This window comes from Perna viridis, chromosome 2, assembly GCF_037379345.1.
Source record: "Perna viridis isolate PV_CMFRI_1.1 ecotype Kerala chromosome 2, ASM3737934v1, whole genome shotgun sequence".
In the NCBI taxonomy this organism is placed as follows: domain Eukaryota; kingdom Metazoa; phylum Mollusca; class Bivalvia; order Mytilida; family Mytilidae; genus Perna; species Perna viridis.
In genome coordinates, this window is record NC_142446.1 from 51,429,491 (window position 1) to 51,453,343 (window position 23,853).

General features: G+C 31.8%; 1 protein-coding gene across 9 annotated transcripts in view; it reads right to left on the reverse strand.

Moving 5' to 3' along the window:
* The window catches only part of LOC148625688 (papilin-like), a 129,654-nt gene that overhangs the window by 8,756 nt on the left and 97,045 nt on the right, over positions 1 to 23,853 (reverse strand). For 4 of the 9 annotated variants that reach the window (XM_088569374.1, XM_088569369.1, XM_088569370.1 and 1 more), the window contains 17 exons: positions 22,785 to 22,937; positions 21,363 to 21,469; positions 20,568 to 20,613; positions 19,559 to 19,720; positions 18,054 to 18,221; positions 17,258 to 17,449; positions 15,262 to 15,453; positions 14,081 to 14,248; positions 12,845 to 13,036; positions 11,476 to 11,688; positions 10,344 to 10,514; positions 9,116 to 9,280; positions 8,053 to 8,379; positions 5,976 to 6,299; positions 4,328 to 4,639; positions 2,650 to 2,820; positions 205 to 327 (listed from right to left, as the gene is read on the reverse strand). In XM_088569374.1, the coding sequence (XP_088425500.1) occupies positions 205 to 327; positions 2,650 to 2,820; positions 4,328 to 4,639; positions 5,976 to 6,299; positions 8,053 to 8,379; positions 9,116 to 9,280; positions 10,344 to 10,514; positions 11,476 to 11,688; positions 12,845 to 13,036; positions 14,081 to 14,248; positions 15,262 to 15,453; positions 17,258 to 17,449; positions 18,054 to 18,221; positions 19,559 to 19,720; positions 20,568 to 20,613; positions 21,363 to 21,469; positions 22,785 to 22,937 (3,186 nt within the window). The remainder of the gene's footprint in view (positions 1 to 204; positions 328 to 2,649; positions 2,821 to 4,327; positions 4,640 to 5,975; positions 6,300 to 8,052; positions 8,380 to 9,115; positions 9,281 to 10,343; positions 10,515 to 11,475; positions 11,689 to 12,844; positions 13,037 to 14,080; positions 14,249 to 15,261; positions 15,454 to 17,257; positions 17,450 to 18,053; positions 18,222 to 19,558; positions 19,721 to 20,567; positions 20,614 to 21,362; positions 21,470 to 22,784; positions 22,938 to 23,853) is intronic. The other 5 variants (XM_088569373.1, XM_088569375.1, XM_088569376.1 and 2 more) reach the window with 5 other exon arrangements.

Here is a 23,853-nt window from a genome sequence, read left to right on the forward strand (position 1 = left end):
GAGGCTGACAAAATCCTTTTGTGAAAGCTTTGTGTCAAACTATAGACAATTATTAACTAGACAGTGAAGAAAGCCATTTAAGTTTCCATCAAGTCATGGTCATTTTAATGTACTCTATTCCCTGAAGTTAACTATATTATTTGCTATATTAATGATCTTTCATTTAATGACTGATATGATACCAAACAGTTTAATCTGGTTTACCTCTGCAGTTACTGAAGTAGAAGTCAAGAGCAGGTGTAACTCCATCAGGACAACATCCCCACTGTGTGTTATCACAGGGCCTCTGAGGAGGGGCTCTGGTGGGATATACTGTAGGAGAGGGTCCTAACAACATGCAATTGGTTAGATAAACATATCAGATGAGTTATTAATTTTGATCAGGGTTGATCTCAATAATTACAGCACATCCAATGATGATGTTCATAACATAGCTTATATCTTTCCTTGATTAAATAACAATCAGGATATCAACAAGGAGATTTATATTTTCTACAATTTCACAGGTATTTAAATCTATGGCTGATAAAAAGATTTTATCTCTTTGTCAATTGTTCAGTTAACTACTTAGGAAATTCATCAGGTGCTTGTCATTTAATCAATCAAATACCATCTCTCTCCCCTGAACATTATCATTGTATGGGCTTTAAATGTAGTTTGGTTTTCTTGAGTAAAGGAGAAAATTATAAAAATACAAACAGTATATTTGCTGCTTCATTTGATATTTTATTTGATTTATTTTTTTTGCATTCTGAATTTTTCATTTCTTTCACGGGTCGTTCAGTTCAATATAAATTTTTCCTCATCTGACATGCACACACATATCATTAAGAAACCACGAAAATGTCTCATAAGCAAACACCAACAATCTTCAGCATTAACATTTTGACAAAAAGCTTTGTCTTTATATTTATACTTGTGATGACCTAGATAAAATTACTACTAATTCATAACTGTTTTAGGCGGAAAATGTTGCAAATCAATGTAATTTGGTGAAATAACATGAAAATAAGAATCTATCATATCTAAATAGTATATTTGGAGCTGGTTTAAAAAATTTTAATTGTCCTCAAGTCCTTTATTTTTTCTCAACTAAAATTTCGACTAATTAGATTACTTGAAATAGAAGATTGGAGGAAAAGCAAAAAAAATTTGAGGAAATTCTCAACTCGAAGTATTTTTGATTTTTTGTAAACTTTAACCTAGCACCAACTTTCCATTTCATATTGAAAATAAATCATGGTTGATATTAAGGTCATCACTAAATACAAAGCTATCATTAAAGCATAAACTGTTGTGTTTGGTTATGTCAAAATTTAAAAAATTAAGCCTGAAGCTTGGAAAGCCACTTTAACCCTAGCTATAAAGCTTAGAAGTGCATTTCAAAATATCAATGAAAAAGAAAGCAAAGCTAATACACACATTTCAAAAACTAAAAGTGAAAATGCAAATTTGTTCAAAATGTAACTTCAACAATGATATTAAAATGCATTTTTTTTTAATGTTTTCATTGGTTCATTTATCTTACAGTAAGTTATATAATTAGTTTCAGGAAATAGAGTTGGCCTTCCCATGGTTAATTACCTTTACCTGATGGAAATGTCTTAGATAGTACTGGACAATTAATAAGGAAATTTAAACTTTTTACCGTTTCATAGGTATTTTAATCAAAATTGATAGAAAGTTTAAACCTCTTTGCCAATTGTCCAGTTAACTACCAAGGTAAACTCATCAGGTGATTGTTATTTTAATCATGTGAAGACCAACTCTATTTCCCTGAAGTTAACTATATCACTTGCTATTAACACTTTTTTCTAAGTTGCACATTCACTGGCTTCCATGCTCCCTCTATCAACAGGACTGATTAAACAATTCAAACAAACACCACTAGAAGAAGTACCATGCACAAATCATTGAATTCCATAATAAAGTATACATTTATTGGTACAGTTTTACTTCATATGTCAGAAACAGAATATCATCATGCTACAGTTTTTCAAAGATAACATAAATACAGATTTAAGTTCATGCAAGGAACAAACCAATGTTTGAAACAAGATGTCAAGAATGTTTTAAGTAAAAAAAGTTTTATTCTTATATCTCCACCCCAATTTTGTTTGTATTTATGTTTGCAAAGTTCTTGAAGATTTTTCATGATAAAATTCCATTAGGTAATCTATCTTTCTTTTGTACAGCAAATAGAAAACAAAAAACATAAAAAAAAAAACATCTCTATGTTGCTTGAAAATGGAGATGAATCTTACAAATCTCAATCTAAAAAAAATCAAAATCATCTTATACCCTACCGGTGTACATGGTCCATGCTCCCAGTTTTTAGTGGAGTCCAAGTTGCTCATTTGCTTTTGTTACTTTGTATGTATGATTTTAGTTACTTTATATTCTCTGTTGTGTATGTCTGTTTTCCATGTCTGGTCTTTGTCCCTGGATTGCATTCTTTTGATTACCGCTATAACCTTGGTTCCCTTGATTATTCTTTCATGCTTCATGGTACAATACTCTGTTAAAATCTATGGTTTTCTATTCAAAGGTGCCACATCTTTTATTAACTAAATATTATTATATTAGTGGAACATTTCTGAAACAAGGTATGTTAAAACATGTGAGGACTTCAGATGAAGGATATATTACCTTTTTCTACACATCTGGCTTTACATGCTGCTTCACTGTCAAATTTGTTACCATTTCCTTCACATCCACCATACCAGAATCTAGTACATCTGCCCTGGCTACGATTATAGAACCATTTGACTGTATAGTTAGTACATGGTCCTCTCTCACTGTTCTCATCACATTCATTTCCTGCAATTAAACAATGAATCAAGAAATCTTATTCAAGTTATCATTTCAAAAAACATTATCACTGTCAAATTTAGCATACTTAATTTCTTAACATATATCATTACTTGGTTATTACCTTCACAGAGGGTATATTAAGTGTCAGTCTTTATAAAAATCAGGCAGGAGGTGATTCGTGCAAGTTAAAAACCCACCGAATTCTGTTTTATTTCTTGTTTAGAAACAGTTACTGATCACATAACAAATCTTAGTTTCTCATTTGGGTGTTGCACTTTCGAGATAAAAACTATATAGATTGTACATGAAACTGGCACTGTGTAAACGTCATCTTTCTTAATTTTGTTCGATTTCATTTGGTTGATTTTAGTAGGAGATAAATGCATGATTTTCTCAAAAGCACATATCTAAATATAGAAATAATCATTGCTATGTGACAATATAACATATGTAGACTAAATTGGTGGGTTTTTCTACACCATGAATCACTTTACCATTGATATTATGTGAATTTTATGTGGTCTTGTACTTAAATATTTCAAAGCTTTTGCATCTCTGCCATACTGAATGCTCTTTTTTTTTAATTAGTACAGTACACATTTACAGCTTTAAGGCCAAGTAAACTTAATTGGTATATCTGACCAATTGAATACACAAAAAATATGTGGCGGGTGGGAGGATTCTATTTTTTATTTCTTGTTTCTTATCAGATATTTGCTAGCCTAACTAAACTTTAACTAACAGAAGGATAGATATGTTATAAATCCATAGCAACATCTGTTTCAGAGAAGAAATATTGTTTTAGTCACCGAAAAATGAAAGGTTTGTGTGTTATAGTAGTATCTCAATACTAGAAACTGACACAAAAAAAATCCTGATTTTGAAATTCCCACCTCAATTTTAAAAAAATTTTGTCAATATTTTAGGGGTGAGAGGAGATGAGAATCTACAAAAATTTATTTTATTTGGTCTTATCTAGCTGAATGATATGTTGTCAATCATGAAATGGCTATAGAAATGTGGAGGTTGTTAAATGATTGACTATGAGATATTTCATGCATTTTAGGACAAAAACATTTGACCAATTGAACAAACCCTGCTTTTTACTGGTCAAACATTTGCATTTTCATTGTGCGAGTTCACAGAAGTTTCAGTCGGAAGGTAGGCATTTCATTCCACTCAGACACATTATTCTGACTCCCAGCTAACCAGATGTCACTCTATCTCTTATATGCCTGGTGCTTGGCAAAGAAGCAGATACATGTGCTGCTAATTTTAAAGTCTTTGGTATAACTAGTTCAGGAATTGAACCAACAACCTCCTGCATTCCACACAAGCATACGACTGAAACAGTAATCTCTGAAGGATATTAATTACTACCGGTAAGTTGTCAAGTAAATGTCAAATACATTTTACCAGGGGTAAATACAGTGAGTTTTAGAAGAGAAAAAACGTCTACAGCACCTTCCATTATCCTCAGAAGTTGATACTCTAGTAATCTAATATAACTTACCAGTAATGATAACATCAGTTCCAGGATCAGGGGATGGTATAGTTGGAGGTGTGGTCGTTACTGGTGGTCTAGGAGTCACAACTGGAACTCGTGTATAATCTCTTCTACATACTGTTCTACATCTAGTGGAATTCCTAAATCTATTGTTGTTCCCACCAGCACCAGAGTACCAAAAAGGCTGACAATCACCAACTGCAGGATTATAGTAGTACATGACATCTCGACCTTGGCCATTTCCAAAGTCTTTGGGTTGCTGACACTGCTCTTTAGGAATTGAAGGTGAAATACTGGTAGTTCCATCCGGTGTGTAAGCTGCAAGATAATGACAAAATGTATTTAAATTTTAACTCAGGACTTAAATTTTACCTGCACCAGCACAAGAATCATTTAAACTACACACATTCAACCAACTGTTCAGAAGTAACACTAAACCAGGGCTTTACTTGAAATTGCTCTAGTGATTTCTTTTTAGAGAAAGTAAGAAATAAAGGTTTTTTTTTTTATATTGTGGAAAAAACTCTTGTTTGCGGGGTACCAGTTTTTGTGATTTTCATAAAATGTAATTACCAATCAAGTTTTAGATTTCCATTGGAAACTCAAAGGCTCTATTTCAATCAATAAATTCAAAACTCCACAAACTAACCATATTTTGACAAATAACAAAAATTGGTGAAAAAGAAATCAAGTACCCCTATACTAATACACTGAAAAAATTGAAAAAAAGAAAAGAGTTCATTAATCAATGATATCAGTATGAGAAAAACATATAAAAATGATGAAAAAGGTGGAGTCCTTAAGAGCTCTAAAATTCAGCACCACTTAAGACAACAGGTGGATCCATGGAAGTGCCCAAGGCCACCCCTTTTGTTGATCTGGAAAACATTGGAGTTAGTTCCCCTCTGTGCCCCACCTCCATACTAAATTTTGATCATTTAAATGCTACAACACCAACAGATTGGCTGTATCAAAGTTCAAAATGTACCTTAGTTTCATTAAAATATCTTTTAACATTATTTAAGCTTTTAATAAAATTTGCATTATGTTTTGTGGATCTACATCAAATTTTAGGGGCAAAACCCAAGTCTTATTGACCCTACTTCTTTCAAGTTTGGTAAAAACACATGCTTATCTCTAATATCTACAAATAATAAAGATAAAGTAGGATTTGTACACTTCAGACTAAAATGAGTAACAATTGTTAGTAAGGCCATAATAGAAAAATTCCGAGATTCTCATCCAGTTTTTTCATATTTTGAGGTGGACAGGCAAATTATTTTATTTTTTTTTTATCAATTTAAGTGAAAACATGCTGTCGTTTTCCAAAAAATCAAAATAATATATGTTAGGGAAGGTAAAGAAATCAGGTCTGGAGGGATGAGAATCTTGGATATTTTTTATTCTGGTTTAATAAGATAGATGGCTAGAAAGCTGTTATCTAAATAATAAATGTTTTGCTATGATACATGATTGTGATTAATGGAAAAAAATGCATGAATGTTATGATTAAACGGAAGGTCTACTCAAGGGAAACCAAAATCAAGATCACTGAAAATAAACTTCTGGAGTTGAAGATAAAACATAAGCTTTCTAAAAAAAAAAACTGAATAAAAAATCTTAATTGGGGTTTTTCATCACCATGCCAACTGACCCTCAACGGTTGTTATGGTAACTACATTGCTCGGTTTGCTGTACGCCTGGCCATCAACTGCATATACTCTGATGTGATACTCTGTCTTAGGTCTAACATCCAGAGTTAAGAAAGTAGTGGTAGGGGGATATACATATGCTGGGATTTCTCTCCAGTCATTCTGGAGGGATTTCATTTCAATAACATAATGAGTAAATTGTCGTGATTCATCTGATGGAGCCTCCCAGCTTATATTGATACCACTATTATAATAAACAGCCCTGACATTCTTTGGAATGTATTTATCCATTGATGGTGCTAGGGTTGACATTATGACTCCTGAACCTGAAATATGATCTGGAAAATGATTTCTGATAGGTAGAGAGTTTTATTCCAATAAAAAAAAAATCATATGATATCTGCCAAATTATACAGTGATAATGAAATGGACAGATCATCTATTAGAAATATGGAACAAGTTTCACATGAGTTTAAGTCACTTATATTAAAACAAACAAAAAACAAATAAGTACAAAAAAACTTAAAAAGTCAGATATAATTATTTAAGACTTTAAGTAGTACTCCAGCTAAGAATCATGCAAAATGTAATTCATGGGTAAAAAGTCTACATATTTTTATTTTTGATATTTTGTTTGAATAGCCATAGTAAACAGAAATTTACATTCAATTCTTCATATAACCCATGTTCTTAGGCGATAAAAATTGTTTAGAATGCACTGTAATTTTCAAACTTAAGGGAGATAACTTTGTAAGTGACACTCAAATACAATAGAATCCACTGGATTTTCAATGTTGATTATCTCCTAAGAGCAGACAGATCGGAATGAATAATTACACATTTCATAATATAATATAGAGCCATAAGACAACTTAATTACAAAAATAAAAATATGTAGCCTTTTTGGGGTGTATCACATTTTTCAGATTTTGCATGATTCTTACTAAGACAGCTACTTAATGATTTCATGTTTAGTTGTATTACAGTGAATAAAAAGTTAACTTCAGGGAATAGATCTAGCCTTCCCTTGATTAAATGACTATCTCCTAATGAACTTCCTTGGGTAGCTAACTGGACAACTAGCAAGAGGTTTCAAAATGTTTTAACTTAGATTAAAATAACTATGAAATGATAGAAATTTAAATCTCTTAGTTAATTGTCCAGTTATTTATCATCTAAGGCATTTCATCAGGTAATGGTCATTCAATCAAGGGAAGACCAACTCAACTCCATGAAGTTAACTATATCATTCACTATAAATGACCAAACTAAGAGTATAAGTGTAATTTAATAAGACAGATGTGACAAAGTGTTTAAGAAATAGTCCATATAAAATTCAGACACTTCCTATGGTAGAAGTGATTCATGGTGTACAAAACCCCACCAAACAAATGAAGTTTTTGCGGTCAATATATGCTATATTTTAATGTGATGATAGTCCTTTATGTATTCAAATCTGCATTTTTGAAAAAAAAACATACATTTATCTCCCATTAAAATCAACCAAATCAAGTACAATAACTCTTGCAAAGTGCCAATTTTATACACAATCCATACAATATTTATCTAAAAAATGCAACAACCAAAGACAAACTAAGACTGGTTTTGTGGTCTATAACCATTACTGAATTAGGAACAAAATTGTATTTGGTGGGTTTTTGACATGCATGAATCACCTCCTGCCTGATTTTCAAAGATTGCTACTTAATTTAATGAATGATACAAAAATGAAAAGAGTTTATATTCTAAAAAAGAACATAAATGGATGAATATGAGATGACACGGAATGTTAGTAGGAAGTATTAAATGGCTAATTATAATGACGATTAATGTCATTTTAAATGTTTTGGCATCACATGGTGATTGAAAGGAAAGGCGACCTCATTGAAGTGAAACATGAGACACCTGTATTTTAAAAGCCTGCGAAAGGGAGAAGGAAGGAAAAAGGTGAAAAGGTGAAAAGAAAAAGATGCACTTGGAATAAGTCCAATAAAAAGTTAAAAAAAAAAAAAAGAACTAGTCCTAATGCCTGAAACTATGACAAAGCTTTCTGATTTGTAGGTTGCCATGCCAACTGACCAACAGCTGTAGACACAGTAGCTTCATTGCTGGGTTCACTATATGTTTTTCCATCAACAGCATACACTCTAACGTGATACAGGGTATCTGATTTAACATCCTGGGTGAAATAGGATGTTGTAGGTGGGTAGATATATACAGAAATTTCACTCCAGTTAGAGTTATGGGCCTTGATTTGAATAATGTAGTGAGAAAATTGATGAAAGACATCTTGTGGTGCCTGCCAGTTTATTTCAACACCACCATTTCTATATATGGCTGTGACATTTCTTGGGTTGAACGGATTATGGAAAGGTGCTGGTAAAATTATTTCTAAATCTGAAAAGTCTGTAAAAATGACATATAAAGATTTACTGTAATAGAGAGTTCCTGAAATTATTAGGATAAAAACAAAATAAGACGATATTATAATAAAAAATTTGAGGAAATATTTTTCTTCATATACCATCATTCAAAGTACTTTATCAAACTTGTTGAAGGTTTTTTATGCACAAAAACCAATTATTACCTTAGGAAAATCCATTCCTGTATAACACACAGAATTGTGTGACTAATTACTACTAGAAACTTTTTACACAATTAGCAAAACCACAATTTTTTTAAAACATTTATACATGATGAAAGAAGATAATTAGTAAATTATTACCATTTCAAAATAATACTAGAGCTACACTAAACTTTAATATTAAAATGCACCTAGTTTAGAAACATAGATTCTTTATTTGTGAATAATACATCATTTTGAAAAGTCTAATGCTCAGTTTAGACAAAATATCATGAGAGTTTTAGTATCAAAGTTAGCAAAAATTTTGGCATGATAACAGCAATTAAATTACTTACATTTGAAGTTTAACTGATATTTATGCGTATTAATGCCATTGAGCAATAATACATTTTCATATTGTTTTCAGTCTGAAATCTCTTTCAACTGAAAAGTTGATGCCGCCACAATGTAAAATTACATTGTTTCTCTGAGGTCAAAAGGTACTTCAGAGACAGTTCTGGGGTCATTCCGAGCCAAAGTGATATTCATGTTTTAAAACACCTTGAATAAATGACATACCATCACCACATTTATTTCCACAAGCTTCTCTTGTTGCAAAGTTATTAGCATTTCCATCACAGCCTCCATAACCAAACTTTGTACATCTGCCAGTTCTCAGGTCATAATAGTATCTTGGTATTTTGGCTTTGCAGGGACCTGTTTCTTGCTGTAGACGACATACAACTGCAATTAAAAGTTTAGAAACTGTCAAATGTATGGTTATTTTAAAATTCAAGTCTGAAGCAAATTTACATATAATATTATATTCTATAATTTTTTCAGTGTGAAATGCTCCTTTCTCTCTCTAGTACATCTTTTACTGTAATTTCAAAATTCAAGTCTGAAGCCAATTTACATATAATATTATATTCCATAATTTTTTCAGTGTGAAATGCTCCTTTCTCTCTTTAGTACATCTTTTACTGTAATTTCAAAATTCAAGTCTGAAGAAAATTTACATATAATATTATATTCCATAATTTTTTCAGTGTGAAATGCTCCTTTCTCTCTTAAGTACATCTTTTACTGTAATTTCTAATATGACCCCTCACATCACTCATAACAGCACCCAAAGATTTTAAATTCCACAGTTTTTTGTTTTTTTTTTACCAAACTACTAATACTGATTGCTATGCATTGCAATTCTAAAAATAAAGTAAAACAACCAAAGAAGTGTTCACAATAAAAGGCACTGATATAGATGAAACAAAACATGTCAAATTAATTAAAAGAACTGAATGTTTTATTATCAATGTTTCATCAGCCAGTAAAAGTGTTGACTGGTTGCACATTTTGGACATAAAGAACTAGATCACTTCATTGAAAATGTGCTAAGGCAAATGCTTTAAAACACGAATGAAACATTCAATTCTTAAATACAAAACTCATATTACATGTATGAAGCAATCAATCATTTAAGAATTGGCTATGATAAAAATTTTGTCTATTGAAAAATAACATAAATTTTCCATGTGGATATTATATATTGTGCGAAGTGCAATAAACAAAATATGCACATGGAAACTTTAAGTTATTTTTCAATAGACAAAATTATTATCATAGCCAATTGTTATAAATTAATTTTAAAACATATTTTTATCTTTAAACAAGATAAAAGTAGCTCTGAATTTAACTGAATAGGGGCATGTCAATATTTTTTTATCCATTGAGATATAACAAAATTATTTTAACCTATCAGATTACAGTATTTATCTCAAATTTGTTTATTTTCAAGTGCAATAATTACCATCTCTACTACATGAAGATTCACAGACTTCTCTGCTGGTAAATCGATTCTTGTTTCCTCCACAACCACCAAAAACAAACTCTTTACAGACCCCCTCCTGGTGATCATAATACCATGCTGGGAAGGTGTTGTTGTTACAGTGTCCTACATCCTTTGGTAAATGACAATAAGCTAGAAAATAAACAGTGAATCAAATTTATAGATACCATATAACCGGTTATTTTGGCAGGTGCAAAATTTGGCGATTTGGAGCTAAAAGGTATCTGAAAAATTTTGGGCGCTTCAATAAGTGGTGCACTTAGTACTTAAGCCAAGAGTAAATATTATGGGAAATTTATTTTTAGACTAGGGTGGCTAGGGTTCTGAGCACTATTTAGTCCCCTTATACGACAAGCTTAGCGCTGCTGCAGGCCTATTCTTTTAACACCCGGACCTGCACGGGGCGAAAGAGCACTACACAAAATTACTGAACATATTTGTAAAATGCATGTATTACTTATGTTTTTCAAACCTTTCTATAACACATGTGCATAAACAAATGTTTAACATGTCTTAGTTAACTTATAATGAAAAAACTATGAATCTGCAAAACACATAATTGCAAATGTTAAGTAGCTGTCTTCGTAAGAATCATGCAAAATCTGAAAAATGTGATACACCCCAAAAAAGGCTACATATTTTTATTTTTGTAATTAAGTTGTTTTATGGGTCTATATTGTGAAATGTGTAATTATTCATTCAAATCTGCCTGCTCTTATGAGATAATCAACATTGAAAATCCAGTAGATTCTATTATATATGAGTGTCATTTACAGAGTTATCTCCCTTAATTTTGAAATCTACAGTGCATTCTATATAATTTTTATCTCCTAAGAGCACAGGTTATATGAAAAACCACATGTTAATTTATGTTTACTATGACATTTCAAGCAAAACATCAAAAATAAAAATATGTAGGCTTTTTACCCATGAATCACATTTTGTATGATTCTTAGCTGGAGTGCTACATAAATTGATTGTATGCATTTCCATTAAACTAAAAAAATTAATTTTTGGAGAACTCATGTACAATAATAGTGCACATTTATCATTGGTTTGATTTCTTCAGCAGAGTAAAATTTCCAGTGCTTACAACTATCAACTCCAATGTCAACATCCACAGTGACCACCCCTGATCCATCTACATTGCAGAAACCATCACATTCCTCCAAAGTATCAAACCTATTAGGGTTACCATCACAGCCACCATATATAAATCTTTCACATCTGGATGCCGTGCTGTTGAAAAACCATTTAATCTCCCTTCCACGACATCTCCCAGCTTCTGGTATCAGAGCACAAATATCTGAAATGGCAGTAAGAGGTAGCTAAAACACTTAATTCAGGGAATGTTTTTTATCAAGATGTACACTTCAAAAATTGTTTAAAACTACTTTCATTGATGTAACTAACTACAGTCAACAGTACAATAGTAGCTTATATAGAGGGTATTATCAATGTCAAAGACAATGTCACTTCCCAAGGGCAGCCAATTTAACAATAATTCCCTCTGCAACTATTGTGTTCATTTCATTCAAGAATCTGTAGAGGGCATTAACATGTGATAATGATGATAATGCCTGCCTGGCATTGGTAGAGGGCATTATCATGTGATAATGATGATAATGCCCTCCTGGCATTGCAACACACATTAATAAATATCACCTAAAGATATCAGTAATTTTATGTATAAGAAGAACAACCTATTCTTATTGGTTAAAAATGGTCATGTAGTTTTCAGTTATATGTTAAAATGTCAAGAGGGCATTACCACATCATAATGCCTGGGGTACTGTAATGCCAACTTCAGATTCTTTAAAAATGTAAAAACAAAACCTTATGAAAGGACATTATTGAAAGAATGACAGCCCTTAGGAAGTGATACTACCTTCAAAATCAATAATGCCTTCATCTGCCAAAAAAAGGTATTATCAACATTTCAGGCAGTATCACTTCCCAATGGCAGTCAATTTATCATGAGTATGCCCTGTATATAAAAAGTTATTTGATGATTAACATACAAGGTATGTATGATATTGTTCTGTGTTAACACTGACAGGCTTGAAGCATCAGCATGTAAAATTTAATTGCTTTGCAGGAATAACCTAAAAAGTTGTGCAGGAAAAATGTTGAAAATATCCATAAAACCATTATAAGCAAGTAAAACAATAATAAAAAAAATAAGGCATTTCTATGTTAACATCTTGGTTCTAGGGGCATACTTCATGAAAACTAATGAGGGATGGAGGCACTTCTTTTTATTACTTTATTGCCAAAAAAGTGATGAGGAAAGTGTTTACATTGACCACAGCCAGAATAAAAACAATGAGGGAGATGGGTTTTTGATTTTATTTCATAAATATGGCAATAAATATGGGTAGTGGTAGTTACACAGTCTCACAAGAATAAAAGGAAAGCCTAAAACCAAGAAAATAACTTTAAATGCCCTAAAGAATACTAACTGTCATATACTGGAGGATCAACAGGCCCTTGACATTTGCCTCTGCAGGCAGCCAATGTCTCAAAGTTGTTTGAGCTACCAAGGCAACCACCATAGATAAACTGTTCACAGTCGTCTTTTGCAGCAATATACCTATACCTTGGGAAGTAGGCAAGGCAAGCAACTGTTGGTTCTTCGTATGGTCGACATACATCTAGTAGAAGATAAAAAAAAACATTAAGTTGCACATGATGTCATCTTAGCTATACCCTCAGTCATGCGGAAAGTTAACATTTGACTGAAACCAAATTTGTTTACATTTTTCGCCCAATCTACATAAAGCTAAATACCAATATTGAATTCAATCAGTCCATTAGGAGTCAAGATAATTGCAATGAAACTTCAATGGACAGAATGTCAGATTGAATGATAAACAGATAGAATGGTGGACACACAGATAAGGTGATTTCACTAAACCAACCACTCACTGAGTAGGGGTATAAATAGGACACAAAACTTTATAAAAATTCTTAGAATTGTGGATTTTTTTTTCTTTGCTTTAAAGATATTGATCACTTTGAAAGATGTCTGCTTACATGAAAAAAGTTCAGAAATACACAGTGAAACCTGTCTAAACCAAACACTGGGTAAACCAAAATCCTATCTAAAACAAACCCTGAGTAACCAAAAATTGTCTAAACCAAACACTGAATAAGCAAAAAAACTTGTCTAAACAAGACAATTTTGGAATCTCTTTGTGTTAGTTTAATGTATTTTAAACCTGAATAAAAACCGAATATTTGTATAAACCAAACCAACTCTACAATACAAAATTATTTGGTTTAGACAGGTTTCACTGTATATCTAAAAATTTACTATAGAAGTAAATCACACATTCATTTCCAAGTTTTATGTCTCCAAATCCATACAATATAAACTATTGCTCTTAGGTTGTAGTGTATTTGGATGCTTCATCACTGAATGAAGGGTCAGATTTTTATTTTGTCCATATAAAATTATTGTACCTGATATATTGATAATAAAATCTGATCTTTTTGTGAATTTTGTGATTTCAGAAAGTTTTGGGGTTCAAGGGAAGTATGGCTGCAAAGCTGAAACTTAAAGGAATTGACGAAAGGGTACCACCAGGAGTTGAACCTGTGGCTTAATGACGCTCTAAATTAAGCGTATAATCTAACAAAAAATTTTAAAAGAAAAAAAAGAGAACATGTGCTTTTAAGCATATTTATAAACTCACATTCCCTACTACATCTTGATTGGCATTCTTCTTTGGTTTGGAAGTTATTCTGGTTGCCCTCACAACCTCCATATGTAAATTTTTTACAGATTCCATCATTGTAGTCATAGAACCACCTTGGTACAGCTGCTCGACAGCGACCAGTCTCACTTGGCATACGGCAAACATCTGAAGACAATAGACAAACCCTTAAAAATTTTGTAAATTCAACACTTTATAAGTTACATAGCAATAGTCAGATAATGTTAATGTTCTATATCATAAGCAAAGACTTGGCAGAGTAGATTTTTGATCTGTCTGTTTTTTATAGTGAGCACTGCTAAAGCCGGGGCAAAGCTGCAGTGAGAACAGAGAGCTCTACAGCAACATGCATGAGCAATGTTGACAGGGTGCAGAATGATGAGAACAAAAATTCATCGTCATAAAGTGGTATGTTGCAGAGAGAGCATAAAATAACAATAAGTGTCCCTAATAACTATTTAAAAAAATCAAAAAGATATCTAAAAATCTAATTTCAATAGCAAATGAGGATGTGAAGAATGTGCATTGTCTGCCTGCCATAATTTTTAACAAATGAACAAATGCATTTGCAGTTCAAAACACACACATATGTTTCATATATTTTAGTAATAGTTCATATATTTTACTGATAATTTTATTTTAAATAAATATAAGTAGTCAACATTCTCTGCTGACTAAACTAGTACTACTCATGCATGTGCCTACATTTATTTGACATTTACAGTGAACTTTATATTGGTAAAAAAGAAATGCTGTGCTCACTTATGGCCAATGCCTATTCCATATCATAAGATAGTGCAACTTGAATTTTATTATGTATTATTATTACTTCAAGTAAAAAATCATATTTGCTACATGGCAGACAGCACTTTCAAATAGTTTCAATGTGTCAACTAAGAGTAGAAGTGATTGCACTTTGGTGATGCATTTCAAACTGTTTATCAATTCTTATAAAATAAACAAGGCTGTAAAACAGGAAGTAGGATGTTGCTCAAATATGAAATCAAATTCCACAATATGACACACCTAAAAGCTACTGTCAAAATATCAAATGGCTGTGATATGTAATGGAAAATATGTAGATGTACAAATGGACAGACACAATGATCACTATATACAGCTTGCTTTAAGCAAGGGTATAAAAAAATGACCAAACTTACCACCATTTCTTCCAATAACAACTTTTTCTGAGCACTGCTGAAGACATGTTTCCTTGTCAATGAAGTTATTAAGATTTCCTTCACATCCTCCCCATCCAAACTCTACACATTCTCCTCGTCTTGTGTCAAAGAACCAACGTGGAATGCTCCCCCCACATGGCCCAACATCAGCAGGTAACTGACACCTGTTGTCTGTAAAGTAAAAGAAACATTAAGTTGCTTACATTGTCATACTAGGTATACTCTCACTTTTTCTATACAGTGAGAAATGAGAAAGTCCCATGAAACAGGAAGTTGTAACAATATAGAAATATTCATGGTAGGTAAATGTAGTCTCCATCTGCTGAGAAAATATCTTACAAACTCCTTTTTCACTGTAGTTGCAGATGAAAGGATGGGAAGGAACAATACTATTCAGCATTATAATCAACACATGCTAAATATAGCCCTAAATTTATAACTGCGAGGCTCTAGGGGGATATATGAATGAGCGCTGATAAAGGATATGATAAGAAATAATCTCTTCATTATATTACAAATAAATGTGATGGAAGAAGTAAAGTCAGTCGATTTTGGGATTTAATTTTTAAGCAAATGTTAGTTTTGGTCAAATCTTATAAAATAAAATAAAATAATTTATTTTAGACTTCAGGAAATATCATATCGGGGTAATTATCACAGGGTACAATTTTTTTGCATATTTAAGAGGGTCTTTAAAAAAAGGCCAAAATAAACTCCACAAAATATTTTCTCTGAGCTTCAGTACTTATCTACAAAAATTAGAAACCCCAAAATTTTTCATATACCTTTTTGTCTCAAAATTGCAAATTTTTACCCCTGCAAAAAAATCTGACAAATGGTATTTACTGATTAAAGTAACAAAAACAATTACATGACATAATAGAAAACATCTTATGTAGCTACTGTTGAAAAGCAGCACTCTTTAGGCCCTTGTTTTTTTATTTTTAGTTTTACGAATTTTTAACAATTTGAAAAAAAAAATAAAATGATTTTCATTTCGTTTTTTTTTTTTTTATTTTTCCGACCGACTCAGTGCTTTGCTGTTTCAAAAAATAAAAGGTTAAAAGTTATTGGCTATATCTTTAATAGTTTTAATCTTCATTGCGCTTGAAAGATATAGCAGTTTTTACGGTAAAAACCACGTTGTTCAAAGTTTGTTTTGAATACTTTGAAGCAAAGAGATCTGAACAGCGAGCACTGGAAAGATGCATTCATGGTTCTGCATCTTTGTGTTTGATCCCGATCTTAAAACAATTAAAAACAAATTTCTAAAGGCCCAAACTGATTCTACGTTAGGCCAGGCTATAACTGACGAATTAGGTCCGGATCTATTAACAGAAAAAATATATGGAAATAGTGCTTACATTCATGGACAGAGCCACAGTACGATTCGTTCCTCCACAGAAGTGGCAACTGGCGTTGGTTTCACAAAAAGTCGTAAATGTGAAATGGATCGTAAATTATGCTATTTTAGGTTGTGACATCAATACTTATGATCAACTTTACGCTTACGAATTTTTGTAAAATCGACGCCTGATTTGCCTGTGGGTGTGATGAGTGAAATGGGGTATAAATACCTATACATTCATTGTTTGAAAAATAATAAAAAGAATGTTTAACTCTATTTCTGTTTAATATTTAGGTCCTAGAACCTTGTGGGCAGAAGATCAACACATTATTTTAAAAATGGTTGAAACAATGTCAGACAGAAAGAAAACAACACAATTTCAAATGCACAAACACAAATTCAACCTATTTTGTCTTAAAATCATATTAAATACGTTCAGAAAAGTATTGTCTTTAACAAAATCAAAAAAAAAAAAATCTTAAAAGAAAAAATTCTAAATTTTTTTTTTTTTTTTGTCCTCCTACTAATGACTTTGGTGAAATAATTTCGTAAAACTAAAAATTAAAAAACAATGGCCTTAAAGCCACTCCAATGAAAATGTTTTAGCCAAGGGAAGTAATAACATACTTGTAATTCTATCACCCGTTTCACATTTCCTTCTGCAGTCGTCTTCTGCTTCAAAGTTATTGTCGTTACCATCACAACCACCATATATAAACTGTTCACACTTTCCTGATTGGCTGTTGTAATAAAATTTCTTGAAGTATCCACGGCAACGACCTGTTCTCTTAGGTTGTTGACATACTGGTAGAGTTTCTTCTGAAAAAAATATAAATACTAATTTATCAACCTTGCCCTCAACAATACAAGTACAAATGTTACCATTTGTGTTCAATTACCCTTTCATGCTAATTTTATGAGCAGGATCAGTTGGGATCTTCGTGAAGGACAACACTTTCCTGTAAAAACTCTTATGGTTCTCAACCAAATTCTTACAATAAAGTATTGCTCATACCTGAAGGAAGTACCTACTGAGCCTGCTAAAAAAATAAGCTCAAAAATGTTTGGTGTAAAAAAAAAAATTTTAAATTAAACCCATCGTATAAATATTGGCAGACATATAAATTAATTTATTCTACAACAATTAAAATTTGCAGGTGGAAGAAATATTCATAAAGCTAATTCTTCTAAATTAGATTGCCCAAAAAAGAGAAGTAAAAACAGGTTATGAAATTGTGATAGAAATATTCTGTGTCTACATCAAAAACAGGGTTAAATTCTTGTTTCTATGTCCTTGAACTTCAATCTCTTACACTGACATTTCACTGTCCCAAGTGGACCTTTTAAAAGTAGAAAAAGTCCTGGACCAATCACTATTAAATTTTATTAAAACCCCGGAAACAAAATTACATTTATGACTTACTTTGTGTACAAGTTGCTTCACAGTCTTCACTGTTGTCAAAATTATTTTGGTTACCTTGGCAACCACCATACCAGAACCTCTGACATTTACTTGAGGTAGCATTGTAGAAGTATTTGACTGTATAGTCAGAACATGGACCTCTCTGAGCTGGCTGTTGGCAAACTGGGCCTAAAATATATTTGGTATAAGCTTGTAAATTTTACAAGTTTAGCTTAGTAAACTGCAGAAAAAGTCTAAATGCAAATACATATGTTTCTTCATCCACAAACTATGAAGTGCCATCAAAATTCTTTGAGGGATTTGGGTGCACTTGTACTTACCAAAAATTTTACAATTTTAAACCTTGAAGTTGAATTATCTGCAACTGATTCAATGAATTTAAAAAGAAATGAGAAATGTAGAAATACTGTGAGCAAGTGGACAATGATGGTACCCTGTTCAAACAGAGTTAAATGTTAAATGTTAAGTAGCACTCCAGCTAAGAATCATGCAATATGTGATACATGGTTGGAAAGCCTATATATTTTTATTTTTGATATTTTGTTTAAAATGCTTTAGTTAACATTTGGTTTTTCATATAACCTGTGCTCATAGGAGATAAAAGTTGTATAGAATACACTGTACAATTCAAAATTAAGGGAGATAACTCTGTGAATGAAACTCAAATACAATAGAATCTATTGAATTTTCAATGTTGATTCTCTCCTAAGAGCAGGCAGACTTGAATGAATAATTAGATATTTCATAATATAGATCCATAAAACAACTTGATTACAAAAATAAAAATATGTAGCCTTTTTTTGGGGTGTATCACTTTTTTTCAGATTTTGCATGATTCTTACAAAGACAGCTACTTAAGTTCCCTTTTCAATTATCTCCTTTATGAGTACTACAGCATTAAATATATTTCTTCATCCACAAAATTTCCTATAAAGTTCCATCAAATTTCATTGGGGGGGAGGTTTGAGGGGTATTTGCACTTACAAATTTTAAAATTTAAAACCTTGAAGTTGAATTACATGTCTTAGGTTTAACAAGTTCTGATATATATATGTATAATATGCATCACCAAAAAGATTTTTTTAGTATGATTTAACTTGTGTCCAATCCATTTTGATATATTACAAATGAAATATGTTAAAATTATCTATGATGACCACAATTCCTGCAAAATTTCATCAAAATCCCTTGAGAATGTTTGGGAGGACTTGTTCTTATGATTTTTGTTATATTTTAAGCCTTTAATTGAACTATCTCCATTTGAAGTTCCCCTACAATAATTTCATTCCTTCATGTATACCTACATATAATGCCCAACCTTCCTATTAAATTTCATCAAAATCCCTTTAGTGGTTTGGAAAGAGTTTCATTCACAAGAAATGTGGACAGAAAGATGGTTTGATGGACATGATAACTCCTATACACCCCTTTTGTTTGTGGTGAGGTTATAATAAAGGAATTGAATAAATATCACAGCAACATAAATATTTTTTATTTAAACTAACCAAGATCAACTGGTTTCTGGGTTGTAGTGGTATATTCAGGACATCCTTCCTTGTTTGGCCCCTGAGCTGGAGTTATACCATCAGCACAACACTGGTAAACAGACTGCTCACAGAAATTATCATCTGTCCCAGAGCCATATTCACAACCATCCCCGTTAGGACCTACAATAAAATAAAAAGCATATCCTTCAATTCATACCTGTTAACCTTTGGAACAGTTCACAAAGGGTGATTTTACCCCCCTGACACAGATTTTTATATAAAAGCAAAAAAGCAAATGTTTTATGTAAAAGTTCAATTATTTAGTATTTTTCACAGAAAATATACATGTAGTATTTCTAGCTAAAAACCTCTTGAAAATCTTTCATTTTTTTGCGAGAAATGGTCCAATCTCAAATAAACGGCACTAATACTTGACTGTAAGAGCTGCTAGAAAAGGTTAATGTAAGAGCATATATATTATGTAAGAAATGGTCCAATATCAAATAAAGTCTTTACAAAGAAGTTATTTACCTATTTTAACAATATTACACAATCTGAGAATCACATTACAACATAATTTTGTGCATTATCAATTATAATTAAATTTAAGTCAAAATTGGGTAAATATTTCTTGAAATTTTTTTTTTTTTTTTTAAATTATAGATCTTGAATGGACTGAAAAGGAAAATTGTAGTTCATCTTCATCCACATGATATTTACCCATAAAATCACATGCAAAATATTATACCAATAGAGAATTTACAGTTACTGTAAGTTTTACATCTTTAACCCAATCACATTTTTTTTAAATGCTTAAAAAAAAAAAAAACAAACAACTTAAGACTGTTGGAAAGGGGTAATTGGTGTGAATGTATTGATATCCCCCTATGACTAAAAAGATGTCAATATCCTAGGGAAAATTAAGGAATCATGGGAAAAGCACCCCATCATACACCATATGGAAAATGAAATTTTTCATTCAAACCATAACCCCTTTCAAAATTTGTGGTTATGGCCCTGTACTTACCAGAAGCAGGAGTAGTACCGTCTCGACAGCATCCAAATTCAGAAGTCTACAAATGAACACAAATCAAACATAAAAGTCACATCACCAGAAACATGAGAAAACAGATTTTTCCCAAGAAATACTGACATACTAAGGATAATGAACTAAGTGTAATGGATCTTTAAATTTTGAATGCTGACCTATTATAATCATTGTAAATATACTATAAGGCTGTATATGCATATTTTCTTTTAGCTGATAATCAACGAACATTCTATATAGGTACATGTATTACTTCTTTATAAAATCTGGAAGGTATGTGTATATTGGACATGAGTAGGGTACTCCTCGCCAGCCCAATAATTTCTGCAAAGATTTATCGTAAACAGTAGGTTAATTGATAGAAGACTGAGCCAAAGGTCACATACAATGTGCAAGTTGTACTGTTATGATCAAACAGTCTGTACTGATATTTGAAAATTGAAGGTAAATTAGTTTTAGTCATACAATGAGTGTGAAGCAGCACATTTAACTTCATTCCTATGAAGTGTTCTTAAAAGTTTTACCATAAATGACAAGATCTAACATGATTGAAATAGATTCCAACAGACACAGGAATAATATAAAAAAAAACTAATATGCCTAATCAATGACTATGAAAGCAGGGTATAAAGGGCATTAACAAAATGTCTGTTTACTATAATCCCTAACTTTTCACCAGAAATTCAGGAACTTTCCAAATCACCCTGATTTTGGTACACTATCTATACACCAGAAAATTCAGAAAATCTCTTTATAACACACTACAAGACCTACTTGACAGGCATCTGGGCATCCCTCATAGTTAGGTCCCTGGGCGATGGTTACATCATCTAAACAACAGCCATATTGAGCATCGTAACACATTCTAATAGTTTCTCTTGCTGTTAAAACAATAAACAATATTCAAATTGGGTCAAAGGTTGTTAGGTAAAGCTTAAGTAGCACTCCAGCTAAGGATCATGCAAAATGTGATTCATGGGTAAAAAGCCTACATATTTTTATTTTTGATATTTTGTTTGAAATGTTATAGTGAACAGAAGTAAACGTGTGAATTTTCACATAACCTGTGCTCTTAGGAGATAAAAATTATATAGAATGCACTGTAAATTTCAAAATTAAGGGAGATAACTCTGTAAATGGCGCTCAAATACAATAGAATCTACTGTATTTTCAATGTTGATTATCTCCTAAGAGCAGGCAGATTTGAATGAATAATTACACATTTCATAGTATAGGCCCATAAAACAACTTAATTACAAAAATAAAAATATGTAGCCTTTTTTGGGGTGTATCACATTTTTCAGATTTTGCATGATTCTTACAAAGACAGCTACTTAATAATAAAAATCTTATGTTAACCCTGGAAAACATTTTTGTCTTATGTATGGTTAACAGTTTTGAGAATAATAACTAAGGAATGATTGTAATATTTTTTTCAGTCTATAAAGAATGAACATAAATCATACTAATATGCACCCTTCAAAACTTGCTTGTGCATAGTGTAGTTGAGCTTATTTCATCAAAGACTGAAAAATTATCATTAAAAATTTAACTAATAAATATCATACAACATTAATAACATCACAATGACATGGTAGAACTTTAACTATTAGATAATAAAATATGTATGTACAAATAAGAAGAGAGATTACACACATAATTAAATCATTCATGTACAAAAACTTGAAGTGCATGTCCAGGCCCTGAAAATATGAATAATAAGAATTTGCATAAATGATCTTCTGAATAAAGCAAGAATAAACTGCTCTCAAGTTGGTTTACAGTCATGCAAAGTTTATTTTTCAAAACAAAATTATCTCAGTACCTTCAAAATACCCTTATTGTTCAAACTGTGGAGTAGTCTTTGTGCATGCCCAATATATACAAAATTCTTCTGTTTTATCCTAAGCCCTACTGTGAAAGTACTTTTATTTGGGGATACCAATTTTTTGTTGATTAGGAAAGAAACACAAGTTTGCGGATTCTTGAATTTGTGGTTTTGAGGTTTAAGTATACACATCAATTGAAATCTCCTTTTCATTGGTAACCAAATTTTGTGGTTTGGCTTAACCAAGAAATACATGACAATCGGTACCCAATGAACAATAGTACTTTCACAATATATGTCATGCCTGCTAATTGACTACCTGGCAGTTCACACAAAATATGTACTATTAAAGCTACCAGTGTACATACGTCTCGGTCTTTGACAAGACTTTCCACAGCTATCTCTACAGCACTTCAAATTATCAGCACAGTCATAGTCAGTACTGCACAGTTGTTTACAGTCAGGATTGACATATTCAGTCATCTCAACCCTTGGACATTCACCTTGCTTGTATTCTGGAGCTGTAAAATAATAGTAAAATAATAGGAATGATAAAATAAAACTCCATGTTGTTACAGTGTACTATTCAAAAACTCAAATCTCATTTTTCTTGAGCACCTTAAAAAACCTCCATGCACATAATAAATTAACATATGTTACAAAGCAACAGTAAATCTGTAACCTCAATAGTTTCAGTCATATAACTTTATCTGGGTGCATAGTTGCAAGGCTTCATAATTTCTAAGGGAAGTACTCCATAAATAAATTCCAAAGTATGTGGCTCTTGTAATTCTTGTAATTCTTGCAATAGTTGACAATTTTAGGCAGCAAATCTTAATGTGTCAGGTGAAAATTGTCACCTACCACTTACATTTGAAAGCACCATATTTGTAACAAGAAATACTTCAGTTTCTAAGTAATTTCATTTAAAATATCACTAATTAAAGGGCTTTTGCTAATTGTAAGAGAGTCATTGATTATCAATGTCTGAAACTTAGTGACAATATTCTTAATCCTCTTAAAAATCAATGGGTAAATTATAATCTAACTGACCTGACGCTATTGAGTCAAAATGGTTGAAAATGGGGCAACTACAATAGGGATCAAGAGGTATGGGGTTCCTTAGTTGAACCGAGATTTTGTTGGAAAACTTTGTTAATTTCATGCAAAACTTTGACAGAAATGTGCAAATAAAAGGCTGAAACACCCATTCTTCAAATTTCTGGTTCACCCCCTAGACTAACGCCCCCAGATAAAAACAATTGTTGCTCCAATATCACATCAGAGAATTGAACAGAAAGATAATTAAGTGTCACATATAGTATGGCATCCCCTCACTGTGTAAAAACTTTGAAGCTGGAAAGTCTGTAGGATACAAAGTGTTCTAAAAGACAGAGTATGTACCAAGTCTGGTCAAAATCTATCAGAGGATATTGA